At 49.7% G+C, this 26,940-nt stretch overlaps 1 protein-coding gene across 1 annotated transcript in view; it reads right to left on the bottom strand.

The window, feature by feature from the left end:
• Window positions 1-2,431: 2,431 nt before the first annotated feature.
• P2rx3 (purinergic receptor P2X 3) overlaps window positions 2,432-26,940 on the bottom strand; it is a 33,035-nt gene continuing 8,526 nt past the window's right edge. Inside the window, exons 4-12 of the mRNA XM_021642864.2 lie at window positions 26,720-26,783; window positions 26,021-26,114; window positions 25,703-25,780; window positions 24,956-25,097; window positions 24,385-24,521; window positions 5,529-5,622; window positions 5,245-5,310; window positions 4,542-4,619; window positions 2,432-4,021 (exon numbers count right to left, since the gene is read on the bottom strand). Of these exons, the coding sequence (XP_021498539.1) occupies window positions 3,908-4,021; window positions 4,542-4,619; window positions 5,245-5,310; window positions 5,529-5,622; window positions 24,385-24,521; window positions 24,956-25,097; window positions 25,703-25,780; window positions 26,021-26,114; window positions 26,720-26,783 (867 nt within the window). The 3' untranslated portion in view covers window positions 2,432-3,907. The remainder of the gene's footprint in view (window positions 4,022-4,541; window positions 4,620-5,244; window positions 5,311-5,528; window positions 5,623-24,384; window positions 24,522-24,955; window positions 25,098-25,702; window positions 25,781-26,020; window positions 26,115-26,719; window positions 26,784-26,940) is intronic.

The following is a 26,940-nucleotide window of genomic DNA, read 5'->3' as shown; positions in this document are numbered from 1 at the left end:
GCGTATCTGTGTGTGAACGCACGTTTGTACTGTGTGCTGTGTGCTCACTTTCGCCCCTCTGCATATTTGTGGATCTTTGTCTATGGATGTGTTTGTGTGACTTTGCACCCTTATGTGCCTGAGTCACTGCACGGACATTTACGCTTACTTGTGTTTTTAGCCACATGTATGTAGGAATGTTCGTGTGTGACTATGTGTAGGTTTCTGTTTGAATGTGTATCTGCTGCCACATGGCTTCAGGAGCAAAACCCCCTCTGTATCCCACATATTCCATCTCTAAGGCTGCTGGATTTGAGGGAACAGGACAGGGACGAGGCACAGTCTGAGACAGTGGTTAGGGAGAAGCAGGAAGATAAGCATGTGAAGGTGGAGGTCTTTGGCCGTTGAGGAACAGGCCCTGGCGCCCACGGCACCGCACTGGTGCTGGATCCACAGGTTCCGTCTTGGTAGAGGGATTTTTGACTCAGCTTTTCCTCTTGGCGTAGAATCCTGTCAGTTGGTAGCACCGCCTAGGAGTGAGGCGTCAGGTAGACACTGCACTGAGCCCTGCCGTAAGTGCACTCTTGACTTCCTGCTTCTAAATAGACAGCGGGATTGTTGCAGGGCGTGGGAAGATGAGCAGTGAGGAAGGCGCTTCAGGGGTACACCAAGGTCCTGATGCGTTCATTAGCTCTCTTAACTCTCTTTCCCCACCTCCTCCCCTTCCCTGACAGGAAATGGCCTCTAACTAAATAGCCCAACACCCAGATGGCCAAAACCACAGCAGAGGTGAGAGAGAGAGAGAGAGAGAGAGAGAGAGAGAGAGAGAGAACAAACCCCTTCTTGGCTTAAGCCTCCTTTGGACAGACCTAGGCTAGTGAAACACTCCTCAAATCCCTGGCACTGCTTTTGAGTATCTTGCGCTGCTCTTGCAAAGTAACCACACTGGCTGTTTAAAGCCTTCTGCTCTTGCTTAGCTCTTGATTAAAAGGCAAATTATCTTGAGAAAAGACATTCCACAGACCCTTATCAATTACCATCCCCAGGAGGTCGACTGGTGACTGGCTGAGAACATGGCATTCTGAGGATGAACATAGCTGGGAAGGGTGTGAGCCATCAGGGCAGGGTGTGGATCTGTGGGAGAAGGGGGCAACTGCTCTGTCCACTGTCTCCATGTCCTAGACTCTCAAGAGGACATCCTTGGTATTCCTCCAGTAAGGCGGCCCTGTGGTGTGTCTCCGCTTTTAGCTAGAGTGGGCACCAGATGATTCTGAGGATTCTGCAGCTCTTGGCTTCCCTGCCACTGGAGTCTGTGTGTCGTCCTGCCTAGCTGCTCCACTTAGATCACTAGTTACTGCCGCAAGACCTGGCTTAGTCCAGGTGGAGATAGAACATCATGAGCCGACAATTTTTTCCTGACTTTCTCCCAGTAGACGTCAACATCTCACACCCAGCATCACAAATCTCTGGGCTCAAGTCAGTTCTACTTCCTTTCCTTAATTTTACCCAGCCTCAGTTTCTTTGGTAAAACGAAGATTGAATTAAGCAACGCCTGCCATAGTTTTAGCCCCCAGCTTTCAATGGTGAGCCACCCCACCACTGAATGACAGCTTGTGTGCAAAGCAACGTGGCCTTGAGGGGTTCCACCTCTCGCTCTAAGAACTGTCTATTTGTCTTTCTACCAAATGAGATAATAACAAACCGAAGAAACCTCCCCAGGTGTGGTCAGGGCCTGTGTGACCGTGTTGGTGCCGGTGCCGAGTAAACCACAGTGCATCAGATACAAGCTGCTGTTGTAATTTCTACTATCAGCCTACATCTACACACAGAAGGGACTCGGTTCAGAAGGGGAGTACAGCATGGGGTTTACACACTTGCTGAAGGCCCCACAGAGGCTCAGACACCTGGCAAAGGGTTACCCTAGTCTGGGGTAGAGGGCCCTCCCAGGAACTGTGTCTCCAACTTCTCCTAGGATGGTGAGCTCAGCCTCAGCCCAGGGGGGCCTGTGTGCCTCCTTCTCAGAGGCTGTGCTGATTCCTGATGTCTCTGCTGGAGAGATGAAGCTGGCCAGGTCTCTGGATACGCCCAGGACCTGACGCTAGTACCGGAGAGACAGTCTGCCATTGCCATAATGCAAGGGCTGAGAGCAAGCAGAGTGATAAAGCTGGTCAGAAGACTTTTACCCCTTCTCCCCCTGGGGTGGGGATCACTGGGGTTCAGTCTGTGTGAGCATTCCTGTGGAAGCCTCCCCAAAGTACCCCTAGACTTCCCCTTCCCCACATCTCTGTACCGTCTGCTGAGGGGCCAGCCCTCTGTTCTCATGCATGCTCAACTCTACTTGAGACCTCATCATCATGCCCATGTTCCCAGAGGAAGATTGACCCTGACACTAATGAAAGTTATACCTCAGGCACACTCAGTTTGCATGAACCTTTCTGACACCTAATCATATATTCTTTTTAAAGAGATGCCCCCAGCTGGGCGATGGCACTCGCCTGTAAATCCCAATACTGGGGAAAGGTTAAGGGAAGAGAACTGTAAATTTGAGGCCAGCCAGGACTATGTAGCAAAGTCTCTCCATCAAAACCAACTAATCAACCAACCAAAAAACAAACAAACAAACAAACAACAAAAGCAAAAACAAAACAAGCAAACAAAAAAATCCTCTCAAGTTGCTTCTTCCCCAAACTTTGGTCTGTCCTTGAGCTTCGTCCTGTGTGATTTAGGGCTTCCTCTCCCTCACCCCTTTTCTTTAAAAGCCCAGAAAGGATATGGGACATCTGGGCCAATGGAGACAAGGTAGACTTGACACCTCTCTGAAACACAGGGCACCTGTGTTCCCTCTTGGTCCCTCACTATGGCACAAGGTAAGTCATTTTTTATGTCTGGCCTCGGTGTTAATGATCTGTAAGCAAGAGGGTTGTATGCGATGGTTTCTGAGGCTCTTTTAGCTTCTAACTGATCACTGTTAGGATCCAGTGAGCACGGGCCTGGCTGAGCTGGGTAGTGGATTTCACTCTGATGCCCCACTTCTTTTCTGAGACACTTCCATGGCTCCCAGGGTGGCCTCAAACTTACTGTGTTGCTAAGAAAGAACTTGTGCTTTTGATGCCCTGTGTCTACCTCCTGAGTGCCTGGGTGTCACCACCATGCCTGGTTTACGCAGGGCTGGAGCTTGGCCCTCCTGGCTTTTCCAGCAATGTGGGTTGTTTGTGTCAGTTGCCTTTCCCTGTCCTCCATGAACAGGGAGCTTTCTCAGGAGTGCAGGCCCCGAGTTAGGGGAGCCCAGTGAGATGGAGTATAAACACTCATTTCTGACCTGGCTACGTCCAGCTTCAGGAGGAAACAGGAAAAATTCACTGACAGTCATACCTCCTATTTCCTGCCGAAGCTCCCTGTGGATCTAATCGTGAGAGGGCAGGAAATTGACACAAAAGAACAGACTCCTAGGAAGCTCATTCTTCCATGAGGGATGTGGGCAAAATGTGTAACTCTCACTACCTGGCCATGTGGCCTGGGGCAAATGTCTGTCTCCTGAGCTTTTGCTTCTCTTCAAAACAAAAACCTCAACTCTACCCTATGGGATTATTTGAGGGGCTCAATGAGATAATGTGTGTGAAAGTGCCTGGTGTGGGTGTAGCCTTGTTTACCATGTTCTCTCCTTTGGAAAGGGATGGATGCTGCTGTCCCAGGACCCTGGGAAGCAGAGGGGAGGCATGCAAGGGGTGAAGGCAAGATTCAGGTCCTAGTAGGAAGCACTGCCCATCTGCTGAACAGTGAGGGCCTAGATACTTGGCTGTGGCCTTTGGGGTGAGCAGCAGAAATGAGAGTCTCTCTTCTCCCCCATCCCACCCCTGTCTGCCCAAACACAGCGGCCCGCTGAAGGTTCTGCAGCCTAAGGGTGAGCCTGAGACCCTTGGAAGAGGCCCTAGTGGCCGATGGAGTAGGCCCCTGAGTCTGTGGACTGCTTCTCCACCGTGGCCTGGTCACTGGAAAACACTGGGTTGGTTGAGGCAGTGCCCCTCAGTGTTGTCTCGTTCACCTGTGAGCAGAAGAGCTGGCACTGTCATGTCTGACATTGGGCAGGAACTTCCAAATGACCCGTTCAGCAGAGCCAGCCGTGGGGGTGGGGTGGGGTTGCCTGGTCATTAGGGGAGGTAGAGTAAATCTCTGGGAGCCCAGAGCTTTGCATGCACCCCAAGGGCAAAGTGTCACCCAAGCCATCTCCAAGCAGGATCCATTCTGCTGCAGAAGTGGGCGGTGATAGTGAGTGGTGGTCATGCTGGCAACAGTGACCCATGGAACTACCCCTCCCAGTTTTTCCTTGCATGGGAAGGGGTCCATAGTTGTGCATGCTAGGGAAGCACCAGACCTTTGAGCTACACCCTGCCCCAAATCTTCAGACTCCATTCTTGGTCCAACCCTCTCTCAGACCCCCACATACTAGTGGAGGCCCACCGACACCCACAGAACACCTGGACAGTACGCCATTGAGAGTCACCAAGGTTGGGCAACCCTCCCTGCCCTGCTTCCTCTGCTTTGCAGTCTCTTCCCCAACGTACCTCCTCAAACTTCCTGGCTTTGTAGTGGTCAGCTCCTTTGAGGAAATTGAGCAGGATGATGTCACAGAGAACAGTCCCCTGAAGGAAGAAGGGCAGTGAAGGCTCAGGCAGCAGCTTTGAGATGGGCAGGGCGCAAATGGCCTCTGTGCAGCCTAGCTCTCAGCCAGGACTACCTTTGCGAGGCAGGAGGCTGGAACATTGTCGGGGTAGGGGGCATACAGGGGCTGAGTCTTCCCTAGAGACCTGACTATGCAGCTCCTCTCAGAAAAGGCGCAGAAGTGCTGCAGGGTCCTCTATGGCCCACCTTTCTAGCTACCGAGAAATAGCCCTGGATCACAGGCACAGAGGATGTGATGGGAGAAGCAGACGGAACGAGGGGAGGGGTCCCTGGGAGTGGGCCTTTATCCCACCTTGCCTGGGGGCTCTGTTCCTCACTAAGTCACCCTAGGACTTGGAGTCTCTCCCTCCCTTCTTGTTGAGAAGCAGGACTTTTTTATAAGATGGAACCACCTGAAAACAGGAAGGCAGCCTCTGGAGGCCACGAGGCTTGGGAGGTAATGGTGGGAGATGGCCAAACCAGGGCTACTTAGCCACAGGTGTTGGACACAAAGGGGATGGGGCTTAGTTGAGCTGCCTGATAGCACTGTGCCTGATGTGGCCCCACCCTGACTGTCCTGTGAGAGCCTGGGAAGACTGAACTTACCACTCCCACAGACGTGAAGGCAGCCACGGAGCTGATGATGGTGGGGATGATGTTGAACTTGCCAGCCTGTGGGTACAAAGACCAGGGCACATATACAGAAGGCCCAGGAAGGAGGGGGTGAGGACTCCCTGTCAGAGTCCTGTGGAGCGTGGATGGCTCTGAGTTGGCGGGAGATGCAGAAGACTCCCATGACCAGAGAGCCTCATCAAGGCTCTCTGCACTCTTTCCACGTGCAGGCCTGGGTACCCTCCCTGCTCCCTCATCTCCTGGGTCCCAGGACTCACATTCCCATACACCAGCACATCGAAGCGGATGCCAAAAGCCTTCAGAAGTGTGCGGTACTCGCTGCCGTTCTCCATCTTGTAGTATTTGGCAAACCTGGAGGCCAGAGGTGAAAGGGCATCTGCCTATGATGTCTCCTGCCTGAACTCTTGGGTTTCCTCAGAGCTGAGGAGCCATTATCAAGCAACTGATGGTTGATAAGATGCCATAGTTCCTGCACTGACATCATGAAGAGTTCAACAAGCAGATTCCTGGATCCTACAGAAGAGCATCTTTGTTGGAGAGAACTAAGACTCTTCCTTTTAAAATAATTTCCCTACATGGCTTGTGTGCATGTGCGTATGTGCTGTGTTTGTATGTACCTATGAGTGTGGAGGTAATGGCCTCTGGTGTGTGTAGCTTGTCTCCTTTGTTGTCTTTCCACCTTTCCCTCTGTTACAGTAACTGGCTCATCAGTTGGCTACATTGGCTGCTTAATGTGATCTTGGAAGCCCCTTATCGCCATCTTCCCAGCACTGGGATTGTATATACGTGTTTGGCTTTTAACAGTGTGCACACTGGGGACGGAACTCAGGCCCTCATGCCAGATCAGCAACTGCTCTATCCACTGAGCCATATCTGAAAGCCTCTCTCCCCAAGTTGCTCATGAGTGTGAAGGCTAGAACAGCAGATGACCACAGCCAGCCCCAAGCTTCTCCAGGTGTCCTTGCTGGCTGTCCCAGGTCTCGACTTTCACCTGACTGGTATACGCATGCACCAGTTTTTTAGCCTTTCTGAGACTCAGTGGCTATGTCATGAGAACTGAAACCTCACGTCACAGGAGACATTCACTGGTGCTGGCCGGTGTTATTTCTGAAGAAATATGTTTATACGGTAACTGAGGAAAGTGTTTCCTGGTGCCTCACCCCGTGCTTTCCCTTTTCAGAGGAGGCTCTGTGAGGTTAAAGGATTCCCACCAGAACTCAGCACTAACTCTGCCCAAGTCCTTTGCTTTGTCCCTTGCTCCTCAGCTTTGGCAGCTGGGCGCTTTAGGATGGGCTGGAGGCTTGGAGGAATGATCACACTTCATTCTTCCCACAGACTCAAGCGCTGTTCACACCCCATCTTGCAGATGGCTGTGGCCATGAGGGGCCCTGCCTGTGGCTTCCAAGCTCATAAGTGCTGGGCTTGGGTCTGGAATTGCACTGGCCTCTGGACTCTAAACTGTGTGACTCTGACTATGACAGCCGGGCTCTAACAGCACAGTATAATCTCTCTGGACAAAATCCCACTCCTGTGAGATGGCTTTTTGATGTCAGGATCAGGTAAAGCAATGGAAATAAAAGTCCAGAAAGGCTGGGCCGTGGTGGTACACACCTTAATCCCAGCACTCTGGAGGCAGGTGGATCTCTGTGAGTTCCAGGTCAGCCTGGTCTACAGAGCTAGTTCCAGCACAGACAAGGCTACATAAAGAAACCCTGTCAAGAAAATAAAACAAAACCAACCAACCAACCAACCAACCAACCAAAGCAACAGAGAGTCCGGAAAGGTCTAAGTGTAAAGCCAAAGCTGCTCTTGTTCAGTGCTGGGTTCTCTGGAGTCTTCTCAGTGAGCACAGAGCCCTCAGCCTCTGCCTCAGGTAAAGAGGGTGGGGAGGTCTCAGAACTCATTCCCTGAATGTGTTCAATGGTTGAGGTGGCTCCTCTCTCCCAGGGTCATCTGCATTTGTAACTGGACAGCTGGGAGAAGGATGTGCACAGCCTAAGTGGATCAGCTGGAGGATCACCCCAATGGGAGGAAGGGCGTGGTGAAATGTCGGCTGCTGCTCTGCTGCCTTTGGGGAGCTCTGTAGTGAGGAGTGATGTGGACCCTACAGTCATCACCTGCAAACAGTGCGGACTTTAATGTTCCTTGGCCCGCAGGGTGTCAGCTTTATGTCTATAAAAATAGGGGTGATCATGTCCTCTTGGAGCTCTGTCAGCGGCAGTGGCTGACTGCTCACAGAGACCCACTCCTTGAGGTGACACTATTAAATCCCCACGTCAGAGATTCTGTCTACCTGACACTGTCTTTCTCTGCTCCTTTCTGCCCAGCTCCCCACCCAGGAAACTTGTATCCTGCTATGTCTGCCAAGCAGTCTGCTCAGCCTTTAGGTGGGTTCATCCAACAGGAAGTACCAACAGGCGAGCAGAATGGACAGGCTGTGCAGTTTGCTTAGTCTCCAGCAGTGGCCTAGCTCCCCGAATAGGCAAAGGGCTTACAGAACATCATTTCATCTGGATTCTGTTTTCTCCCTCTGCTTGCCCATGCCAGCCCTGCCATAACAGCTTCCGCAGGTTTGGGGACTCCGCCACCTAGGGTCCTCCTGTTCCATGTGTCTCCGTTGTGCACTGTTTCCTCTGTAATCACGCCTTCTGAGGCTGCCTGTGTGCCCTCAGGGTACCTACTCTAACCTCCACTTGGGCCCAGACACTTCTGTCATGGTCAGGAAGCAGTACAGGAAAGTTTACGTAGCAGATTTCTGCCCCTGCCTGTGCCAGGGCGAGGCCTGCGTGCTGAGCCTGCCGCCAAGTAAGGCTGAGAACTGTTTGATGGGAGTTCTCATGTGACTCAAGCTGTTTCAGTGGGTTCTGCAGCTGATGGGACAGAGTGAGGGAAGGCAGAAGAGTCTGCTCCAGAGATGAGACCCGGGGGAAAGGTGAGAGTGACTCAGGAAGAATGCTGAGTGAAGCACAGGGAAGGAAGGAAGGCGAGGAGGTCAAGGAGGGGCGTGAGAATCGAGACCACCTTCAACACTGGTAAATTACATCCAGGTAACTGTGCGAGAGTGACACACAGGTCAAGGCAAAGCAGAGTAAGTTTAACGCATCAGCAGGAGGATGTTGAAATGGACAGCAGGAAGGATGTCGTTTCTATATCCGTGGTGAGACCCAAGAGCCAGGGTCTCTAGGGGACCTCCAGGGATATCTCAGAAGTTAGGAAAAGAAGTATTTGACATGGGCAGGAGATTTCAGAAACCTGTGGCTTTCAGGCTGGCTTGAGGGTATGTACAGATCATGGCCATCTCAGCACCTACTATTCATGGAGCCCCCAAAATGTATGCAGAATACCTCAGTTAATCTCAGGAATAATGCTGTTGTTGACCCATTTTATAGACTCGGAGGGAGATGATCAGGTGACTTGCCTGAGTCTGATGGCTTCTGATTCTCTGACTCCACAGCCCAAACTTGGAATCTCCAAGGCACCCATCTTTTGCTAGCTGTTAAGGATGCAGGTACAAGGCCTCAGAGCCTTTGTAAGTTCTGTCTTCTCAAACCACTGGAGAATTCAAGACCCTTGTCACACAGATGGTGTACTCATGGTAACCGGGCATGGGGATCGGGATGAATCACAGATACTTGAGGCAAGGCAGGGTTGGGCCTGTGGCTGTGCAGCCTTCATGCCCCGCCTAAGCCTGCATCCATGACAAATGCTCTGACATGGACTCTGAGAACAAGAAGTTGGCATCTCAGGCTCCACTGGTTAAATTTATCCCAGGGAGGAATGTGAAGGGAACAGGGAAAAAAATCAGAGCGCGCTTGGTTTTCGTCCAGCACCTGCCTTCCAAGAGGCAGTACGCATGGTGAGACCATTATCTCACCAGCCACCCACCCCAGGGAGGCTTGGCAGGGAAGGCTTCTCTTCCTGCTGGGAGGGAGGAACTGCAGAGCGCAGGGGGGAGGGCCTAGGCTGCAGAAGGGTGCAGCTCTGGAGTCCACACTCTCCTCCAGGGAAGCCAGTGGCGATCACAGAAGCTGTCTCATCCCAGGACTGGGGATGCCTCAGGTCACAGGGGATGCTTCTTCCTTGACGCACAGGTGGACCTCATTTCCTAGTCCCTCACACCCGCTGCTGCTCCATCACGTGGCTCTTGGAATGGAATGTGGATAGAAATGAGGCTTATTACCTTGGGCTGAGATGGTTCAGTGCAGTGTACCTTCTGTATCCCGTCCCTCTCCCTACCCTCCATCTAATGCACAATTGCTTAGGAAGCAGGGTGGATTAGTGAGGCAGTCCTGGAGGAGACTGAATCAAGATGGTAGCAGGCTAGAACCCAGAATGACTGCACAAAGCTCTCCAGCCTCTCTGACATGTTAAGCTTTGATGAGATGAGAGGACAGTTCGTTACAGAAGTTAGCAGTACTCATCCTGACTGTTACAACCCTCCCCACTAGTTTATCACTGAGAAGATCGAGGTACAGTCAGAAGTGTCTTTTTCAAAGGACAAAGAATGAGTTGTCATCAAGAAAAACTAGACCAAAACGGTCATTCCTAGGAATAAGCTCTCTAAGAAGGACCAAGGGTTTAGGATGCCGAGTGGATCTTCTTGAACTGGCATTTTCTCCCTGAGCAAGTCATTCAACCTCTCAGAGACTTCTACCTTTACTGAAAAAGGAATGTGGAAAGAATGAGTTAAGAGAGCTAAGTTTCAAGCTGGGCGGTGCTGGCACACGCCCTTCATCCCAGCACGTGGGAGGCAGGTGGATCTCTGTGAGTTCAAGGTCAGCCTTGTCTACGAGTGAGTTTCAGAACAGCCAGGGCTACACAGAGAAATCCTGTATTGAAAAAACAAGAGAGAGAGAGAGAGAGAGAGAGAGAGAGAGAGAGAGAGAGAGAAAGAGGACTGTTTCTTATCCTAAGACCAAGATAAAAAATAATATCTATATTTGCCTTAACTCCTCTTGCTCCTGGAGATAACATCAGTAACAATTACTGCCAATGCACATTGAATTCTTCCTGTGTAGTGCACAGGGCACAGCACTCACAGGGTTCTCTGTAAATAAGAAAGCAGCTGCCAACACATCTGCATATTATGTACAGCCTGTACCAAGTGTTTTACACTTACCAATTCACTTCAAACTTACAACCATGAGCTTAAGTACGGTTGCTCTTCTTACTTTAAAGATGAGGCAGGAGTAGAAGGGTTAAAAAGTCTAAGCCATAGTAGTCAGGGAGGGAAAAGCTGGAATTCAAGCTCCATCCATCCCAGAGTCCATACTCTTACGTACAGTTTGTCTCCTCTGAAATGCATGCTGAAACTGAATCTCCACGGTAAGACATTAAGAAGTGGGACTGGATAGGACCTTTAAGAGGTGATTGGGCCCTATCCATGAATATCTGTTCTTGTGATTGATGAGGAAGTGGGCTAAAGAGCTACAGTGAGAGTGAGCGTGCTGTGGCTGGGGCGATGGCTCAGCAGTTAAGCGTGCTCTCAGCACCCACGTGGTGCCTCACGCCTCTCTGTAACTCCAGTTCCAGGAGAGCTGACGCCCTCTTCTGACCACCACAGACACTGTGCACACACCTGGTGCACATCTAGGCAAAGCGCTAATAAAATAACATAGAAATAAACACAACTTTTAAAAAAGTGTGGCCGGGAATGTCAGTGCATGCCTTTAATCCCAGCATCCAGGAGGCAGAGGCAGGCAGAAGTTTGTGAGCTCCAGGCTAGCCTGGTCTACATAGTGAATTCTAGCAAAGGCAGAGCTATGTAGAGAGACTCTGTCTCAAAAACAAAAACAAACAAGCCCAAACCACAACAGCCCTGTAACAGCAGGCCCAGCGGGTCTCTTCAGCGCTGCCTGGCTGTCACTATGTGGTGTCCTGTGTTGCCTCAGGACGCTGCGAGCAAGAAGGCTATCTCCAGCTGTGTCCCTTCCACCTTGGCTCAGAATCATGAGTTTACGTAAACCTTTCCTTTGTCCTTAACCCAGCTATAACACTGTTACCAGTAGCAGAACATGAAACATGAGAAGCAGAATTCTAGGTTGTTCTCTGCACCCTCGCTGGATTCTCGTAGGTCTCGACTTGAGGTCATTTCCTTCAGTTCCACAGCTAGGAGGATGTACTGAATTTCCTAGTGTCGGGACACCTGGAGACCTGGCCAGGACTAGCACAGGAAGCACAGTGAGCCACTGAGGGCGAAGAAGCTCCCTCATCTGACAGGGGAAAGGCTGATCTTGCCACAGCCTGTTCTGGTCCTCCTAGTTTAGCATTTCTTGGCTCCTGAGGTTGGGGATAAGGACGCTTACTGCCACGCTGGCCCGGAGTACGGGCCTCCTGTAGGGACCGGTCTGTTTCCCACCTCACAGCTCCTCACTGCTGTGGCCCATGCCTGCCTTCCTGAACATGCGCCACAGAGACTTCAGAACCCGGCCCTTGCTGCTCGCCTCTCCTCCCCTCTCCGCCCTGTGAGCGCCTGTTTATTCATTGGGGACCAAGCTCAAACAGCCTCTCACACAATCTGAAATGAGACAGAGGAGGGCTGGGGAGCTGAGGAGCACCACTCTAACAGCACAGGGAGCACAGACAACACTCTGGGTGACAGCACGCTGAGACTGCGGACGGGTGAGAGGTGAAGGCAGCGTTCGTGGCTCAGGGAACCGCAGGCTCTCGTGGGAAGGGACAGGTGCTTTTGGAGAAGCTGAGAGTGTGTCTTGACTGGAGGGTAGAGACGCAATGTTGTGGCTGTGGCTGGATTCACCTGCTCTGGCCGGGGCAGCCAGCTGTGTCTGAGTCTTCCCAACTCCATTTTCAGTGATGTTATCCTAGTAGCTTGACCAGAGCGGAGCATTTACACTACAGACAATGGCATCCTAATTGCTGAGATGCTTAACCCCTCGAAGCTTGGCTTTCTCAGCGCTAGCCCTGGGCCTCCTTCTGCTGGCTGGGCTCCTCTAGACTCCTGATTTGGCAGATGGAACTGGTATGGTGGCAACAGCATGCTGTTTTCCCTCTCAGACAGAAAACATTGAGGTTCGGCAGCTGGCTAGGTGGGAAGGTATGTGCCACTGCCGAGGGACGTGTGTGTGTGACTGTGTGTGTGTGCACGTAACGCCTGCGGAGCACTCACACAAGCTCACCCTGCCTAGAGCCCTCACACCCATGACTGCCCTTAGACCTCACAACAGCACAACGGGGTACCAGGCCCCAGGTGGCATGGGGACTTAGTCGTGAAACGGTCCTAGGGTCTGAATCCATGCCTTTCTATTTGATGTGCTTTATATGATCTTGGGGGACAACCCCCCATACCAGTGTCCCTATCTATAAAGTGGAGACATCAGTATCTAGTGGATAAGGGATAAACTAGGGGTGGGAGAGGAAGGAAATACTTCGGCAGAGTCAGGAGAGGAAGAGAGAGAGGTAAACAACACTAGGGATGTTTGTAAAAGCCATAGGGAAACACTTTTATAAGCTTACTTAAAAACACACACACAGCATATTAATGTATATGTTAAATGGAGTGATAATGCTTATCACCAGGGCCATAAACTATCTAATAAAACCCCCAGTGCCAAGCATGAGAAACTCCCCTTTCAGTTGCCAGTTAGGGGAGTCCAAGAGGCTATTGTTTTGCCGTTGGTGTCTTCTAGGACATGAAAGTAAGACCCTGGCGCACTTTGGACACAGGCTCTGGAAAATTTCAGCTGGAAGCGACCTTCCCGAGGATGTGCTCTCATAGTATACTATCAGGTGCTCTCACAGTATCTGACGGTGCTATACAGGCTGCTGAGGGAGGAGGATCTCCCCACCTGTAATGCCTATGAATCACAATGACCAGCATAGCAAAGTATCCCTGAAGGCGTAATAGTGGCATTTACACCAACAGCTGTCCAGTTGGACTTAAGGATTGCTGAACAGGAAGGAAACCGTGTCTTATGCTGTAAACCTAGACAACCACCCAGAGCTGGTGAAGTCATCGATTTCAGAGGAGAACCTACTCCTTCCCCTTTCTAAAGCCAGTACAACTCCTAACTGTATTCTAAATACTAACCCTTATACCTAGAAATAAGAGTAGCTCTCAACTCTCACCAAGAAACTTCTTTTTGCAGCAGGTGGAGACCATTACAGAAAGCCACAAGTCATCACAACACAGAAAACGACTGACTGGGGGTGCCCAGCACTGGCTGCTACATTTACAACACAATCATTTTGTACACATGAGGCTCAGGGGACATCATGGAAGAGGGGGACGGAAAGACTGTAAGAGCCAGAGGACCTCCTGCTGTTGGGTAGTGTTTTCTGGACAGCTTGGGAAGGTTCCTACAACATGGAATATATTCAATTATATACATCAATAGAATATAAAATTGACTATAAACAGTACAGTTGTCTAAACAAGATGTGCATAATGACAGGACTAGCTGACTTGCCGCATCAAGGGGGCTCCACAAGGCCCCGCCCCTAGAGGAGGTGCCCACAGGTAGCCAATGGCTTGGTGGCTGCTGAAAGAGGAAGAATCAATTTTCTCTAGGATTAGTTCCCTGAAATGTGGTCCAATCCCAAGTGGTTATCTCTAAACACATGTGTATGAACACGAAATAGATTCAGAAGGTTGTGTGTGTATGTGTGTGTAGCCTATTTTATTTTTCCCTTTCTTTACTTTTTTTACATTTTTAAAATTTTTTATTTTATTTTTATTAATTACAGTTAATTCACTTTGTATCCCAGCTGCAGCCCCTCCTTCCTTTACTTTTTGTTTGTTTTGTTTTTGTTTTGACAGGGTCTCACTATGTAGCTTGGCTTGCCTGGAACTCTCTATGTAGACTAGGGTGGTTGTGGCAATCTTCCCGCCTCTGCCCCCCGAGTGCTGAGATTACAGGGTGTATACTACCACACCTAACAAGCACAACTCTCAGGTAATGGCCTGGTTGAGATCTGAACTCAGGCTACTCAAATGCAAAGCCTACTACTTCCCCAAGATAGAAACCTCAGCTGTGGGGGAAAGCATACCGTGGCCGGGACTGGATGATGCTTAAGTATTAAAGGAGAGACAGGACTCAAGCAGCTGCCAGTGCTGGGCCGAAGAGAAGGGGAAGAGAAGAGAGGAGACAGATCTGCAGTTGGGAATGAGACATTGCTACGGGGCCTACCTAGAAAGGCTACTGACCCCAGACACTGGCAGGAAGCTGCAGACAAGTACTCCTTTCTTGCCTCTAGAGTGAGTCTCTCTCTGCTCTTTGAGGTCTGCTCCCTTGCCCTCTGGCTTCTGGAGGGTTGGTTGATGGGAGACACTGGATGGGGCCCAGAAGGCAAGCAGGAGAGAAAGGAGAGTATTTATTGTGCTTCCTGCTTCCCAGCCCCGGGTTGGATTTGCTCGTGGCTGTGGCTGTTTATGACTGCTGCTTCTGCCAGGGATCCTGGTTTAAATCTAGACACCCATTCCTAGCACAATGACCACAAATCTAGGGTGTAACGGTCCCCTGTGTTCCTCCCAACCTGCCTTGGCTCCCATGCTGGTTCCTTGGGTGTGTATATTTCTTCCCAAGCCCTGGCTCAATGTGCTTCTTACCAAGACCTTCACAGAGACACCTGTTCTGGGACCAGACAGAACATTCCCAACACTGGACCAAATTGGACCCTTTTGAGGTCTGACAGTACTGAGATGCTTCAAGTGTTCCCGTGTGCCATTAGCAGGAACAGATAAAGGATGAGTGAGTACAAACGTCAATTGCTGTAGTAAATCATCTGTCAGAAGTGCTTCTGTGGGGCAGGGCTGGCGCTCCCTCCAGGTGTGACAGGGCTATAAATAACAGTGCACACTTCAGTAGCCAGCTTTCAAAGCCCTTCTTTGGTCCCGCCCCTGGACACCTATGTGTGTTAATCTAGGCTGTCAGAGTTTTAAAAGTCTTTACAGCCCATTTTACAGAAAAGGAAACAGATCCACAGAGGGAATGAGACTTGCTCTCAATAACACCAAGTGTCTGGCTTAAATCCATACCCTGGGCTCTAGCTACTTCACCTTTGTTTCATGATGATGATGATGATGATGATGGTGATGATGATCATGATGTTGATGATGATGATGATGGTGATGATAATGATGATGTTGATGATGATGTTAATGAATGTTGATGACTATTATTGAAAAAGGGTCTCAGTATGTAGCCTACCCTGCCCTAGCTGTCCTGGAGCTCATTATGTAGACCAGGATGACTCCCATCTCACAGAGATCTGCCCTCTTCTGCTGAGATTAAAGGCATGTTCCACAACACCTGGCTAATATTGATTGTTCTTACTTGGTTAGCCTCAGAGTCAATATGTGGCTGAGAATGACCTTGAACGTAGGACCCTCCTGCACCAACCTCCCAAATTCTCAGACTATAGGTGTGCAACACCATGTCTTGTTTTATTCTGTGTTGGGCATCAGAAACCAGGGCCTTGTGTGTACTGACCGGGCTACAACTGAGCTGCATCCTCCACTTCCTCCTAGTTATTTTTCGCTTAATTATTCTTGTCCCAAGTAGTTCCAAGAGGCTGATTCTAGAAGCCCTGTAGACACAGACACCAAAGCCCATTTCATATACGGCTCAAGCCCCTTATATAAAATTGCCTAGTGTTTGTCTATAAGCTATGCATCGCCCTGCATGTGTTAGATCCTCCCCAGATAACTTATAATGCCCCAAACATGTATATTGTATGCAAACAGTGGTCATGCTGTATTGTCTAGTGCATAAGAAGGAAACAAAACCTGATCTTCTTTGGGCAGGCACAATTATTTCCTCAAATATCTTTGATCTATGCCTGGCAGCGTCCACAGATGTAGAACCCATGGCTAAGGAGAGCTGCCTGCATTTTTATGTATAAACAGTTTTGCTATTTGGGTTTAGGTTTATCATTCCCTTGATCACAGGAGCTGGCCTCATTCGACTTGCTGTCAGCCATGAAGCTCAGCATGAGATAGAGCTAGAAGCTGAAAGAGACCTTCAAAGTCATCCCCTCATTATCCACAAGAGATTTCACTCCTGAGGCCTGAATACTCCTGTGCAAGGAAACACGCAGCCAAATTTAGCTTTGAGTAGTGCCAACCATTACAAGGGTTTCCCCATGCTGAGCTGACATTCAGTAACGTTTGCTGAATGGAGAAGGGTTTTTATCGTGGTGCACAAATCCCTTGGAAGCAGTCATATCTGTTTAGAAATGATTTGTCCTCCCATAGAGTCGTGGCAACCCTTTCCTAAAGCAGGACCCAAAGCTGTTAAACCAGCAGGAAAAACAGCAACAAACGTGCGGGGATCTGGGTTTGACTTGGGAGGGGAAATTTGGGCCTGGAATTTGGGTTTCTCTGTGAAGGAGGTGCTGTTCTCAGCAAAGCTTTGCCTGCTGGGAAGTCATTTTGCCAGCTGAAATACACTTTTACAGTTGATTCTGCACTGATAGGAAAACATCGCCTGGCAGTCTCTTTGCATCTGGGACAGGGGCCACATCCTTAGAGCCTGCTGGGACTCCTCCCCTGAGAGACAGGCCCACAGCCAAGTTTATTTACTTAGAGTCTAGGGACCTGATTAATTGCAGAAGCAGCCATTTAAAAAGAATGCTGTTGGTTTTTGAAAGCACGTTCCTAGCTGGTACACGCCTGTCATCCCAGCTAGGAGGGTAGCAGGTTTGTGTGAGTGAGAAGCTGGCCTGGGCTGCATTGTGAGCTGCAGGCCAGCCTGGACCACGTGGGAGAGGAAGCAGGGCCGGGGGCAACCTTACTGATCCTGCTAGCTCACCTGTGGTGGCAAGTGCAGGCTGTGGGGCTAGGCTGCCAGCTTTCAAATGTCTTTTCTGGCACTCTACAGGGCATGTGGCCTTGGCCAGGTAAGTGAAGTCCCTGAGGCCCAGCGTTCCTCAGAGATGAAGAGACGAGCCCCCAACTCCTAGGTCATACTCAACAAGTCTTAGACCATCTTTTGCATTAATAACATCTGTTGCTTTGCTGACAGGATGGGCACAGACTTTAAAAAGGGCTGTCCACACCCAAGACCACTGGCGCCCCCATAAGCATCACAGAAGGATGAGGAAGGAAAGAATCGTGAGACATGCAAACACTTCTCATGAAAGAGGCCTTCCCACATTACGGTTTTCTGTGAAAATGACTGAAGCCTTTAAAACACATGCGCTGTGGCTTTGGAAGGAGGAGGGGAAACCCAGATTGTAGAGAGAGTGATGAAAGCCAGGGCCCACTTCAGCTCTGTCTCTGTCAGTTGGCCTAGGGGCTCCGTGATCTGCATGCTGGGATATGGAAGTGGATGCAGGCCAAATCTGAGCTTCATGAAAGCTGCTGTGGGTGCATTTCCAGCATGGAACGCCTGCTGGAAACACCTAGCATGAGGAATATCTAGCAGATGAACAAGCTATTTTTTTTTTTGTCCCAGACACCAAGAGAGGAAATCCAAAATCGAGTTGCCTTTTAGTAGCAACGCTGTCTTGTGCTCTCTCAGAGAGGAAGTGAGATTTCAGACATCACTAAAAGCGCTTCTGTCCCCCTCCCCCAAGCAATCAGTGCTGGATATGTATCTGACAGCTATTACATTTGCATGCTGTTGGGCAAGTTGTCATGGCTGAAGGTATGTTAGAAGTGAATACAGACCAGGCCTCTGGCTTTGAGCCCCAATGAGAACCTTTCTGAGGGAGGGTGTGGTGACCTGTGAATGGGGTCAAAGCATAGATGTGAAAGGCCTTCACAGATTCACCATTAAGGGCTCTTAACATATGGACCAGAGGTGAGCTTTTTGAGGTCTTCAAAGACATGGAATTTTAGGTTGCATATGTCTAAACGTATAAGGGACTGGAAGGATTCACCTACCCCATCTAGAATGCTAACTTCCTGTGAGGGGAGCAGGACTACATGAGAGAAAAGGAGCCCATATCACTACTTCATGCGGTTCTTCTATTTGTATCTTGTAGGAAAAATGTATATTTGTAGGCAAAATAGCCTTTAAGAACCAAAAAGAAACTACGTGAAGATTGCTTACGTCTGTGAGTGCACGTCCTTTCATTGACCAATGGCTCACGCTTTCATCAGCGGTTAGAGACTGCCACATGCTTGCAGCGCGGCTTGGACTGGCTCTCACGTGTGTCCCCTGGTGCCTTGGTGGGCTGCTTGGCCTGTGTTCTGGCTGCTGGTGGAGCTCCCTCTCCTCACACGCCCACAGCCCTGTACTCCAGCGATGGCCTCCCGCCCTCTCATAGGCGCTGCACACCTATGTCCCATTACTCTCCTTGGGCCCTGTGATTTCATGCACCCTGCCCACACTTTTGAATCAGCCCCTTTATTAAGCTCTCCTCGAATTACCCAACTGGAGCCTGCCATCTGCTTTCTGCTGAGGCCCTGATAGATATGGTGTTATAAATCTGTCATTAAATCATCAATGCCCCCCTAATGACTTACTCTTAAACATCTGATGGCTGACAACACCTGTATGCTCTCACAGACTTCCCATGCTCACATACACACAACAATTAGCCCAACTTAAAATCATGTCCTGGTGAACTGAGGGTCTATCTGGGATGGAAGACCCACGCTAGTCCTGTGTCTAAGCTACTGAGTGCCACCTCCTGCCTCTGGGGGCCTTTTATCTGCATGTTGTTGAGCTGTATGAGTTCTTATATTTGGATACAATTCCACTTTGTCCACCCTAATCCATAGGACCCCAGCAACTGAACTCTCAATACGCTCATTAAAAAGCTTCAAAAAACATTAAGAGATCATTTAACTATGCAGAATAGACATAACTAGTAGTAAAAATAAAAATTTCTTTACCAAATTGCAGGTGGAGAAAGAACAGAAGCATTTAGAGAGCGTACAAAAATTAGTACAGATGGAGAGAAACAAGCCTATTAGGTAAGCACTGAAGTGACCTGGGGCCACTCTGCCAGTAACGGCACCTGGCTCGTGACAAAGAAGCCGCCCTTTGAAGGGTCCTGTTGTTTGGGATTATGTCTTGGGAAGACAAGATGGATGAACTTGGATGGAATAAGCTCTACACTAAGTTGCTCTCACGGTCTTACACAAATAACTTCCCCTTCGGAGCTTCTGTTTCCTCTTTAAAAGGGGACAGGTTTGTCTGGATGTGCCCAAGGGATCTTTAACACCTAAACAATCTCAAAATCAATGATTCTGCAAGCAAAGAGCTGCAGAAAGCGGGAGGTGGCGGCCTGGAAATGATCTGCAGAGGTAATTAGTGATGGAAGTGCAGGTCTCCAGCTGCCCTTGGGTATCAGATGTGCTGCTTAAAGCAAGGCCGGTCTTATCTGAATAATTCCACTCTCTCCAGAGCAAATGGCAACAATGGAGGGAGAGACAAATGAACCTGTTTGGGAGGCAGAGGGCCAGGCTGTGAGCTGTGCCGCTGGCATCTGCTGGTATTTTCACTTTCCTAGAACCCTGTTTTACATCGGGGTGGAAAGTGTCAACCACCTGTGCATGTCTCCCGAGGATCAGCAAGTGCGAGTGTCCCTAGCTTTCCTGGTTGTGGTAGACATCTTTCAAGACTATTTATTTACATCCAGGTCCCCGAATGTACTAGGTGTGAGGTGCTGGGAGAGGGAACTCTCATTTACACAGTGGAGGGGTTGCAGCTTCCACCTTCCAGGGTGAGTTAGGAGTAATCAGCCAAAGCATACAGAATGCTATGCAAATGGGGTAGTGGGTGTCAGTCTTACTGATAAGTAGCTTTGTGAGATTTAAACAACAGCATAGAGACCACAGCGTGTGCCCTCTGCTGTTATCTGAGCATTCAGAAAGATGACTCTGTGGCCACAGCACCCAGCCTGGCCTTGAGAGTCAGCACATCTACTGCTATCTGAGAGTGGTGGTGGGGACCTGGGTAGAGGGATGGGATGGCATTTAGGCAGAATGGATGCCAGATGTCTCCCAATGGCAGTTTTCTTTGGACTCTCAGGAAACCTTACCCAGGGCCCATGTGGCAGTCTGGCCTCTTATGTCTGCTTCCGCTAGAAGAGTACATTATTTGGGACCCTCAGAGGAGCCCATCCCTCTCAGGCGGCTCCCTAGATCCTGAGAATTATCCTACCAATATCCTGTGAGATCCTCTTTCCAGGCTTGTCCAAATAAACAGTCCAGGCTAATTTATTTGTTTTGAGGCAGGGACTCATAGAGGCCAGGCTGACCTTAAACTCCTTTAGCCAAGGATGACCTTGATCTGGTCCTTTTGCTCACACCTCCTGAGTGCTGGAGTTACAGGTACGGGCCTCCACTCCTAGCTTTAGGTTTGGTGTGGTTTCTTGAGCTGGGGATGGAATCCCAGGCTTGCATGCTGGGCACACACTGTGTCAGCTAGGCTACATCCATACCCCCAATCAAAGCTCATTTAGAGCTAAGTGTATCTCGGATCCTATTGTGCCTAGATAGGGCACAGTCACTGCACAATCAACTGGAGATCTAGAGCGCCAAACCAGCTCTTCTTCAAATGAAAGGTCCTATTCTAAACTGCATGATACCAGTAGTCGGGGTCTTCATAGTAGTCATGGTCTTTACAAGCGTTTCTGCCAAATAAGTCATTTGGAGGACTGAAGATGTTCTAATGGCCAAATGGGAGTTATAAGTATGAAAATTTGTATTTTAGATTGATAATTTTATTAAAATATATCACTATTTTTAAGCCACCAAACAAATATCCTTTGTATTGATCTCAGTGTGATGAACTGACTGAATAAATATGCCAATTTCTTCCAGTGAGCCAAATAGTATTTTTAACCTACTTTAAAATATGTGTTGTTTCCTATGGTTTTTTAAACTCTGGAGTTGATTATGAAAGCAATTTCAATTTATAAAAATTCTTCTTTCCAGAGAACATACATATATATTTTAAACTATCAAATGTAAAACTTAATGGAATGGGCCATTGTTGTTTAAAGCTGCAAAGTAAGGTGAAAAAAGAAAGTGGGCTATTGTGATGGTTGATCTGATTGTCAACTTGATTAGATTTAAAGCACCCCAGAAACCAATTTAAGGGCATATCTTTGAGAACTTTTCCAAAGAGATTTAACCAAGGAGTAAAGAGCTACCCTGAGTCTGGACAATAGCATTACACAGTCTGGACGGTACCATTGCTGGACAGAGAACGTACCAAGTCAAAATGAGAAAGCAAGTGGAAGCAGCATTCACCTCTCCGTTTCCTGATGGTGGGGCCGGACACCTCACACCCCCTCTGCCATGCTGTAAGGATTACGCCTTCAAACCCTGAGTCAAAATAAAGCCTTCCTTCCTCAACTGCTTTTGCTAGGTACTTTGTCACAGCAATTAATGCAAAAAATTAGTACCAGGAGCAGGGTCACTGTGGTGATAAACACAACCACGTAGGTTTCCAGACTTTTGGAACAAGTTTGCTGTAGGAATGTAAAGAGATTGGGGCTCCAGACTAGAGAAGCTCTAAAATGATGTCTGAAGAGCTTAATGGACCACTTTGGTGCCAGGTCTACAGTGAAAGAGAACATCAAGTTCAGAAGATAAGCATGAAGTGTGCAGTATGAAGAGGAAGGAGTATATGCAAGTTTAAAGATGGAGACGAAGCAGCTGTAGAGAATGCAGCTATGGTTGTTGAAGAAGTCAATACCAGTGAAGATAAACTGGCACTATGAACTAGGACAACTAGAAAGGAACGCGGAGGTCAAGACCTCACCCATGGAAAGCTCCAACTTGTGAAAACATACATTTATTGGGGAAAAAAAGAGGTATATATTAAGAATGCCACCACCAGGACAGAGAAAAGGTGTTCCTCGCCCCAAACGGCCTCATAGGAAAGTGTTTCCCCAGGGTCTTCCCAGGCAGACAAAGGGCTATAGCTCTGTCTAGAGGTTATGCTTTACCTCAGTCTGGCAGCAGAACTTAGCGGCAATGTATACGTGGCAGTAGTTTTGCAGGAATGAAAGATACAAGAATGAAGGAGTCACAAAAGCTAGCACGAAGGTTCTAGAAGCTGCTGAAGCTGGTAATGTGTAGTGGGGTCAGTAAGAGAGCTAGGAGGCAGTAAGAGACTGTTGCCTGAAGCTGAGAAGGTGAAGCCCAAGCTACAATGGAGACTCCAGGATAGTAGTAGCGGGGAATGTTTTCCAAGAACTGTGGGCATGAAGTGGAGCTGGCCTGAGAGAGAGTCTGTGTGCAGAAAGCACAAGAACAAGGGAACAGCAGTTAACCAAGGGAGGTGCAGCCCAGGTAATGTCATCAAGAACTCCAGGCACCAGACACAGAACTACAGGATTTGGTGTTTGCCCTGCTGTGCTCCAGTCTTCTCTGGCTGAGTCTTTGCTTGCTTTCTTCCCATTCCTGCTTTTTGGAATGAGAATTTTGTTTTCATGCCACTGTATATGAGAAGTATATGACTTGTAGGCTTGATTCCGTAGGGGCTCATGGCCAAGAGATTTCCCAAGTCTCATTAGAGACTGCATTTATGCTTCTGAAGTTTGGAACTGTGTGATAATGGAGACTTGCAGAGATGAACTAAATGTGCTCTGCATTATAGAATGAACACGAGACTTTAGGATGAGGGGAGGAAGGCTACGGTTTAACAAGTTACGCTGAAGACTTGTGACAGTTGATCTTGACCATCAGCTTGGCGGGACTTAGACTGAGCTAGGAGACAAACTTCTAGCCATGGAGAGGGAGACCCACCCTGAGCGGCCGCGTCCCCCCACAGGCTGGAGTCGCGAATGGGCGAAGAGCAGACCGCGAGTGGAGGTCTCGCTGCTCTTGCCGCATGCGTGCCCACCATGGCAGACTGCACCCTCAGGCTGGGCACCAAAACAAGCTCTTCCTGCATTAAATTGCATTTGTCTGGTATTCTGCCAAGCGCGCAAGAACCACTAATACACAGATAATGTAGCACTGGGGACAACTACTACGAAGGGAAGCTTGAGCAAAGGGTCTTTAAATCCATCACTACATTCCTCTACGTGTCTTGCCCCCTTCACTGCCTATTTAGTTTTCTTAGCCTTCAAGGCATGTAACATTGTATACTTAATCGGGGTCCTTCCAGGAGTTGGATTTTCAGAAATTAAGGGAAGGGCTAGGGAGCTAGCTCATTTGGCAAAAGTACTCTGTGTAAGCCTGGTGACTTGAGTTCACATCCCCAGAACACCTGTAAGAGCCACATGCAATGGCACAAGCATCTGTAATGCCAGTGTTCCCCTACCAAGTGTTGGAGAGGAAAGGCAGGAGAATCATGGGAAGTGTGACATGCAGGAGTGAGAAAGCAGGATCCTGCCTCAGAGTAGGCAAAGAACAAGCAAAGTTTGTCCTTTGACTTCTGTACATATGCCATATCAGGAGTGTTGGGTGGCAGACAGACAGACAGACACACACACACACACACACAAGCAAAAGCAACTGAGCAGTAGGACCCACAGGTGAATGAGCATTTCACAGATGAAACATTAATAGGGAAGAGGCCAAGGACTTGTTCAAGGTCTCAGCTGTTCTAAACAGTTCACTCTGAATTTCCTCTCGTTCCCTTTTTCCTAGTAGATAATACCCTCAAAGTAAAAATCCTTTAGGTCTCAAAGCCACTTGGAATATCAATTAAATGATATTCAAAAGGTATCCCTCCCCCCCCCAAAAAAAAAGCCCTAAAGAACCAGTGATCATTAAAGTTGCTGTCTGTGAATCACAGGATTTCCTGGTTTTAGAAAGAACTGCCAAGTTACCATTTTGGAAAAAGAAAAAATGCCAGATATTGTGCTTACTTTGTGGGAGTAAGAGACTTAAAAATGCAGGCACAGGACAGAGAACCGGCCTGTCTGGACACGGACGAGACACATTATATATAGATTCATGGACAGAGCTAATAGCAGCTAAAGGATTCCAGAATCGACTACTTCAGAAGACCCTGGTCTAACGACTGATCTCAATGGATTCCTTTTAATGACAGGATTCTATACCTCACAGCACAACTCACCCACCAGGAATGTCTGTTAGAAAGTCCTTCCCAAGCTTGCACTGAAACCTCATGGGGGCCAGAAGAAGGATGTGAGGCGTTTCCTTCCAAGTGTGCATTTCTGCTTGCGACAAACGTCTTTGGAGCTGCCCGTGGCCTCTGCTTAGACAGTGGCGCTTACCTGAAGTTGTAGCCAGGAGAAACACTGCTTTTCTCAGAAACTCCATCCAGCCGAGTGAAGGAATATTTGGGGATACACTGGTCCCAGGCCTTGTCCAGGTCACACACCCAGCCGATCTTAATGCCCAGAACTCCACCCTGAATAAAGGGTCAAATCGTGAGCGCTCCCCGGTGCTCAGTCAGGGCTGAGGATTTGTAATGAGCGATTTCTTTCCCTTCCCTGGGGGAAAGAACTTAGAAGAACTTGGAGCCTCAAGTCCCCAAGATACAACACAGGAAAGAACACTCCTGTGGCACACGGCTCTTTCCAGAGACCAAAGGCCTCTTCTGAGGTGAAATGGAATGATGGGAATGAGAAACCGATGCTTGGGGAAGGAGAGGCCAGACCACTGGGGATGCATGGATGGATTCTGTTTAAGAAGGGATCCAGGGACCTGCAGGTCTGGGATGCTTCCACCAGGTGGCACCATTTTGCAGCAGCTCCTGCCCAGTGGTTTTCCCTGAAGTCTATAGGAGGGCTGAGCTTTCCAGGTCGGGGGGAGTCGGGTCACAGAGAAGAGACAGGTTCTTACCGTGCGGGCAAGCTTGGCAAAATCTTGCCCAGCAAACTTAACCACATCCCCTACCCGCAAGATGGGGCAAAATGGGGCCTTTTCAGGGTGGAAGCGGCACGTCTTTATGTCCTTGGCTGTCAGGTTGGGCAGGAGGTTTCCCCTGGCAAGAAAAGAGAAGAGAGGTTAGGCCCAGAATTAAAGAGAGCAATGCCCAAGCTGTCTCCAGTCTTCCGGATGCTTCAGGCACCCTGTGTTCAGGTGGGGGCCATCTTCCTGCACGGTCTCCCCACACCCCCGCTTCTCCTTCATGGTTTTGTCACCCCCATCACGTTCCATCTCTGTTCGTGGCCAGTGTCTCCAAACTCCCAGCCGAGAGCCTCGTGATGACTACTTGGTGCAACGTTGCGGCGCCTGGCTGATGGCCGCCAGTGGCTGTTGAATGTACGAGCCAGTGCCTGGGAGCAAGCTAAGCCAAAAGCCCTCTATCTGAGGGCTGGCCATGGGAGGGAACACAAGTGGCAAACACTTCAGACTCCAACTGCAGGGGGCCTCGCTGTCCACAGCAGGGTAAGTGGTCTGTCCCCTGCTCCAAGCAGAACTCCACTGCCTTCAGAGCTCCAGCACAGGAAAACGGGCAGAGAAAATGGCCACCTGACAACATCTGGGGTCGAGGCCTATTGAGGGATGGGAGCTCCAGGGAGGTGAGTAAATGGAGAGAAAGCGGGAGACCTCTATGGCGGAATGAGGAAAGAATCGGGGACTCACTTCTCAAAGTTGAAAAGCGGGAAACGGATGCTGTTCTTGATGAAAATAGTGAAGTTCTCAGCTTCCATCATGATAGGCCTGTGGATAAGAATGGGCCTTCAGCTCACCAGAAGAGGGGAGACAGGGGCTTTTCTCAGGAATCTTTCTTTATAGGTGTCTCTTGACAGGAGACATCTACAGATCAAGGCCTGGGGGAGCGACAGTGAGAGGCAGAGGGCAGGGGAGATGACCTCCTGGGGCCGCATTCCTACTCCAGGAAAGACCATTAATGGGGATGCACAAAGCCCTCCATAAGCCTGGGGATGCTCAGAGCCTTACATCTCCACAGTGTCCACCTCGGTGGGGCACCAGCCCTGGATCTCACAGGTCCGGAGGACAGAGCTGTAGTTTACACAGCGGCCAGTGAGGATCCCTGGAGGGTGGAGCGACAGGACCGTGAGGCAGCCTGCCCCTGCCCCTTCCGCCCCCCCCCCCCCCCCGTGAGGCAGCCTGCCCCTGCCCCTTCCGCCACCCCATGAGGCAGCCTGCCCCTTCCGCCCCCCCCCCATGAGGCAGCCTGCCCCAGCCCCTTCCGCCCCCCCAGGACCCTGGCAGGCCAGCAAGGCAAGCTAACCTGCTGCGTCAACACCCCAGGACCCTCCTTCCTTGCTTCTGAGTCTGAGCTATCCCTTCTACCTGGAACACCCTTCATGAAGCTCCCTCCATCTTGCCAAGTTGTCCTCATCTTCAGATCACTTCCAAAGCAGCTATGAGGGGCCTCTCAGAAGCAACCTTTCTTCCTCCCCTAGGGCTCCCACAGTCCTTTGTGTTTCCTTAATACCACTTGCTACTCTACCCTACCCCTGCAATACCTAGACTGAACTCCAGGGGCAGGAACCATGCCACTTCCACCTCCAGCTGGGTCTGGGCACCCAGCAAACCTCAGGGGCAGGCTGGGCCCCTTTCGTGGAGAATTCGCTGCCCTTGAGAGTCCTGTGAAGTTGGGGCTTGGGAGGAGGAGGAAAGGGCTGCACTCACCCCCACCCGGGATGCGCTCAGGCCCACACTGGCTGTCAGACACACAGCGGTACTTCTCCTCATTCTGTGGGGGGACAGGGTCACAGGTATACGACAGGCCCTCGCCAGCCCATCAGTTCCCACGGCCTCCCACAAGTTCCTGTAGCTGTGGCCTCTAGCAGGTGGCAGGTCCAGTCATGGTGCCAAGGCTGGACCATGGGCACACCCCTTGCTCTGCTCCT

The sequence above is a fragment of the Meriones unguiculatus genome, chromosome 8, assembly GCF_030254825.1.
Source record: "Meriones unguiculatus strain TT.TT164.6M chromosome 8, Bangor_MerUng_6.1, whole genome shotgun sequence".
Lineage (NCBI taxonomy): Eukaryota > Metazoa > Chordata > Mammalia > Rodentia > Muridae > Meriones > Meriones unguiculatus.
The sequence above is the reverse complement of the archived record's forward strand: the minus strand, read 5'-3'. Positions and strand labels throughout refer to the sequence as shown.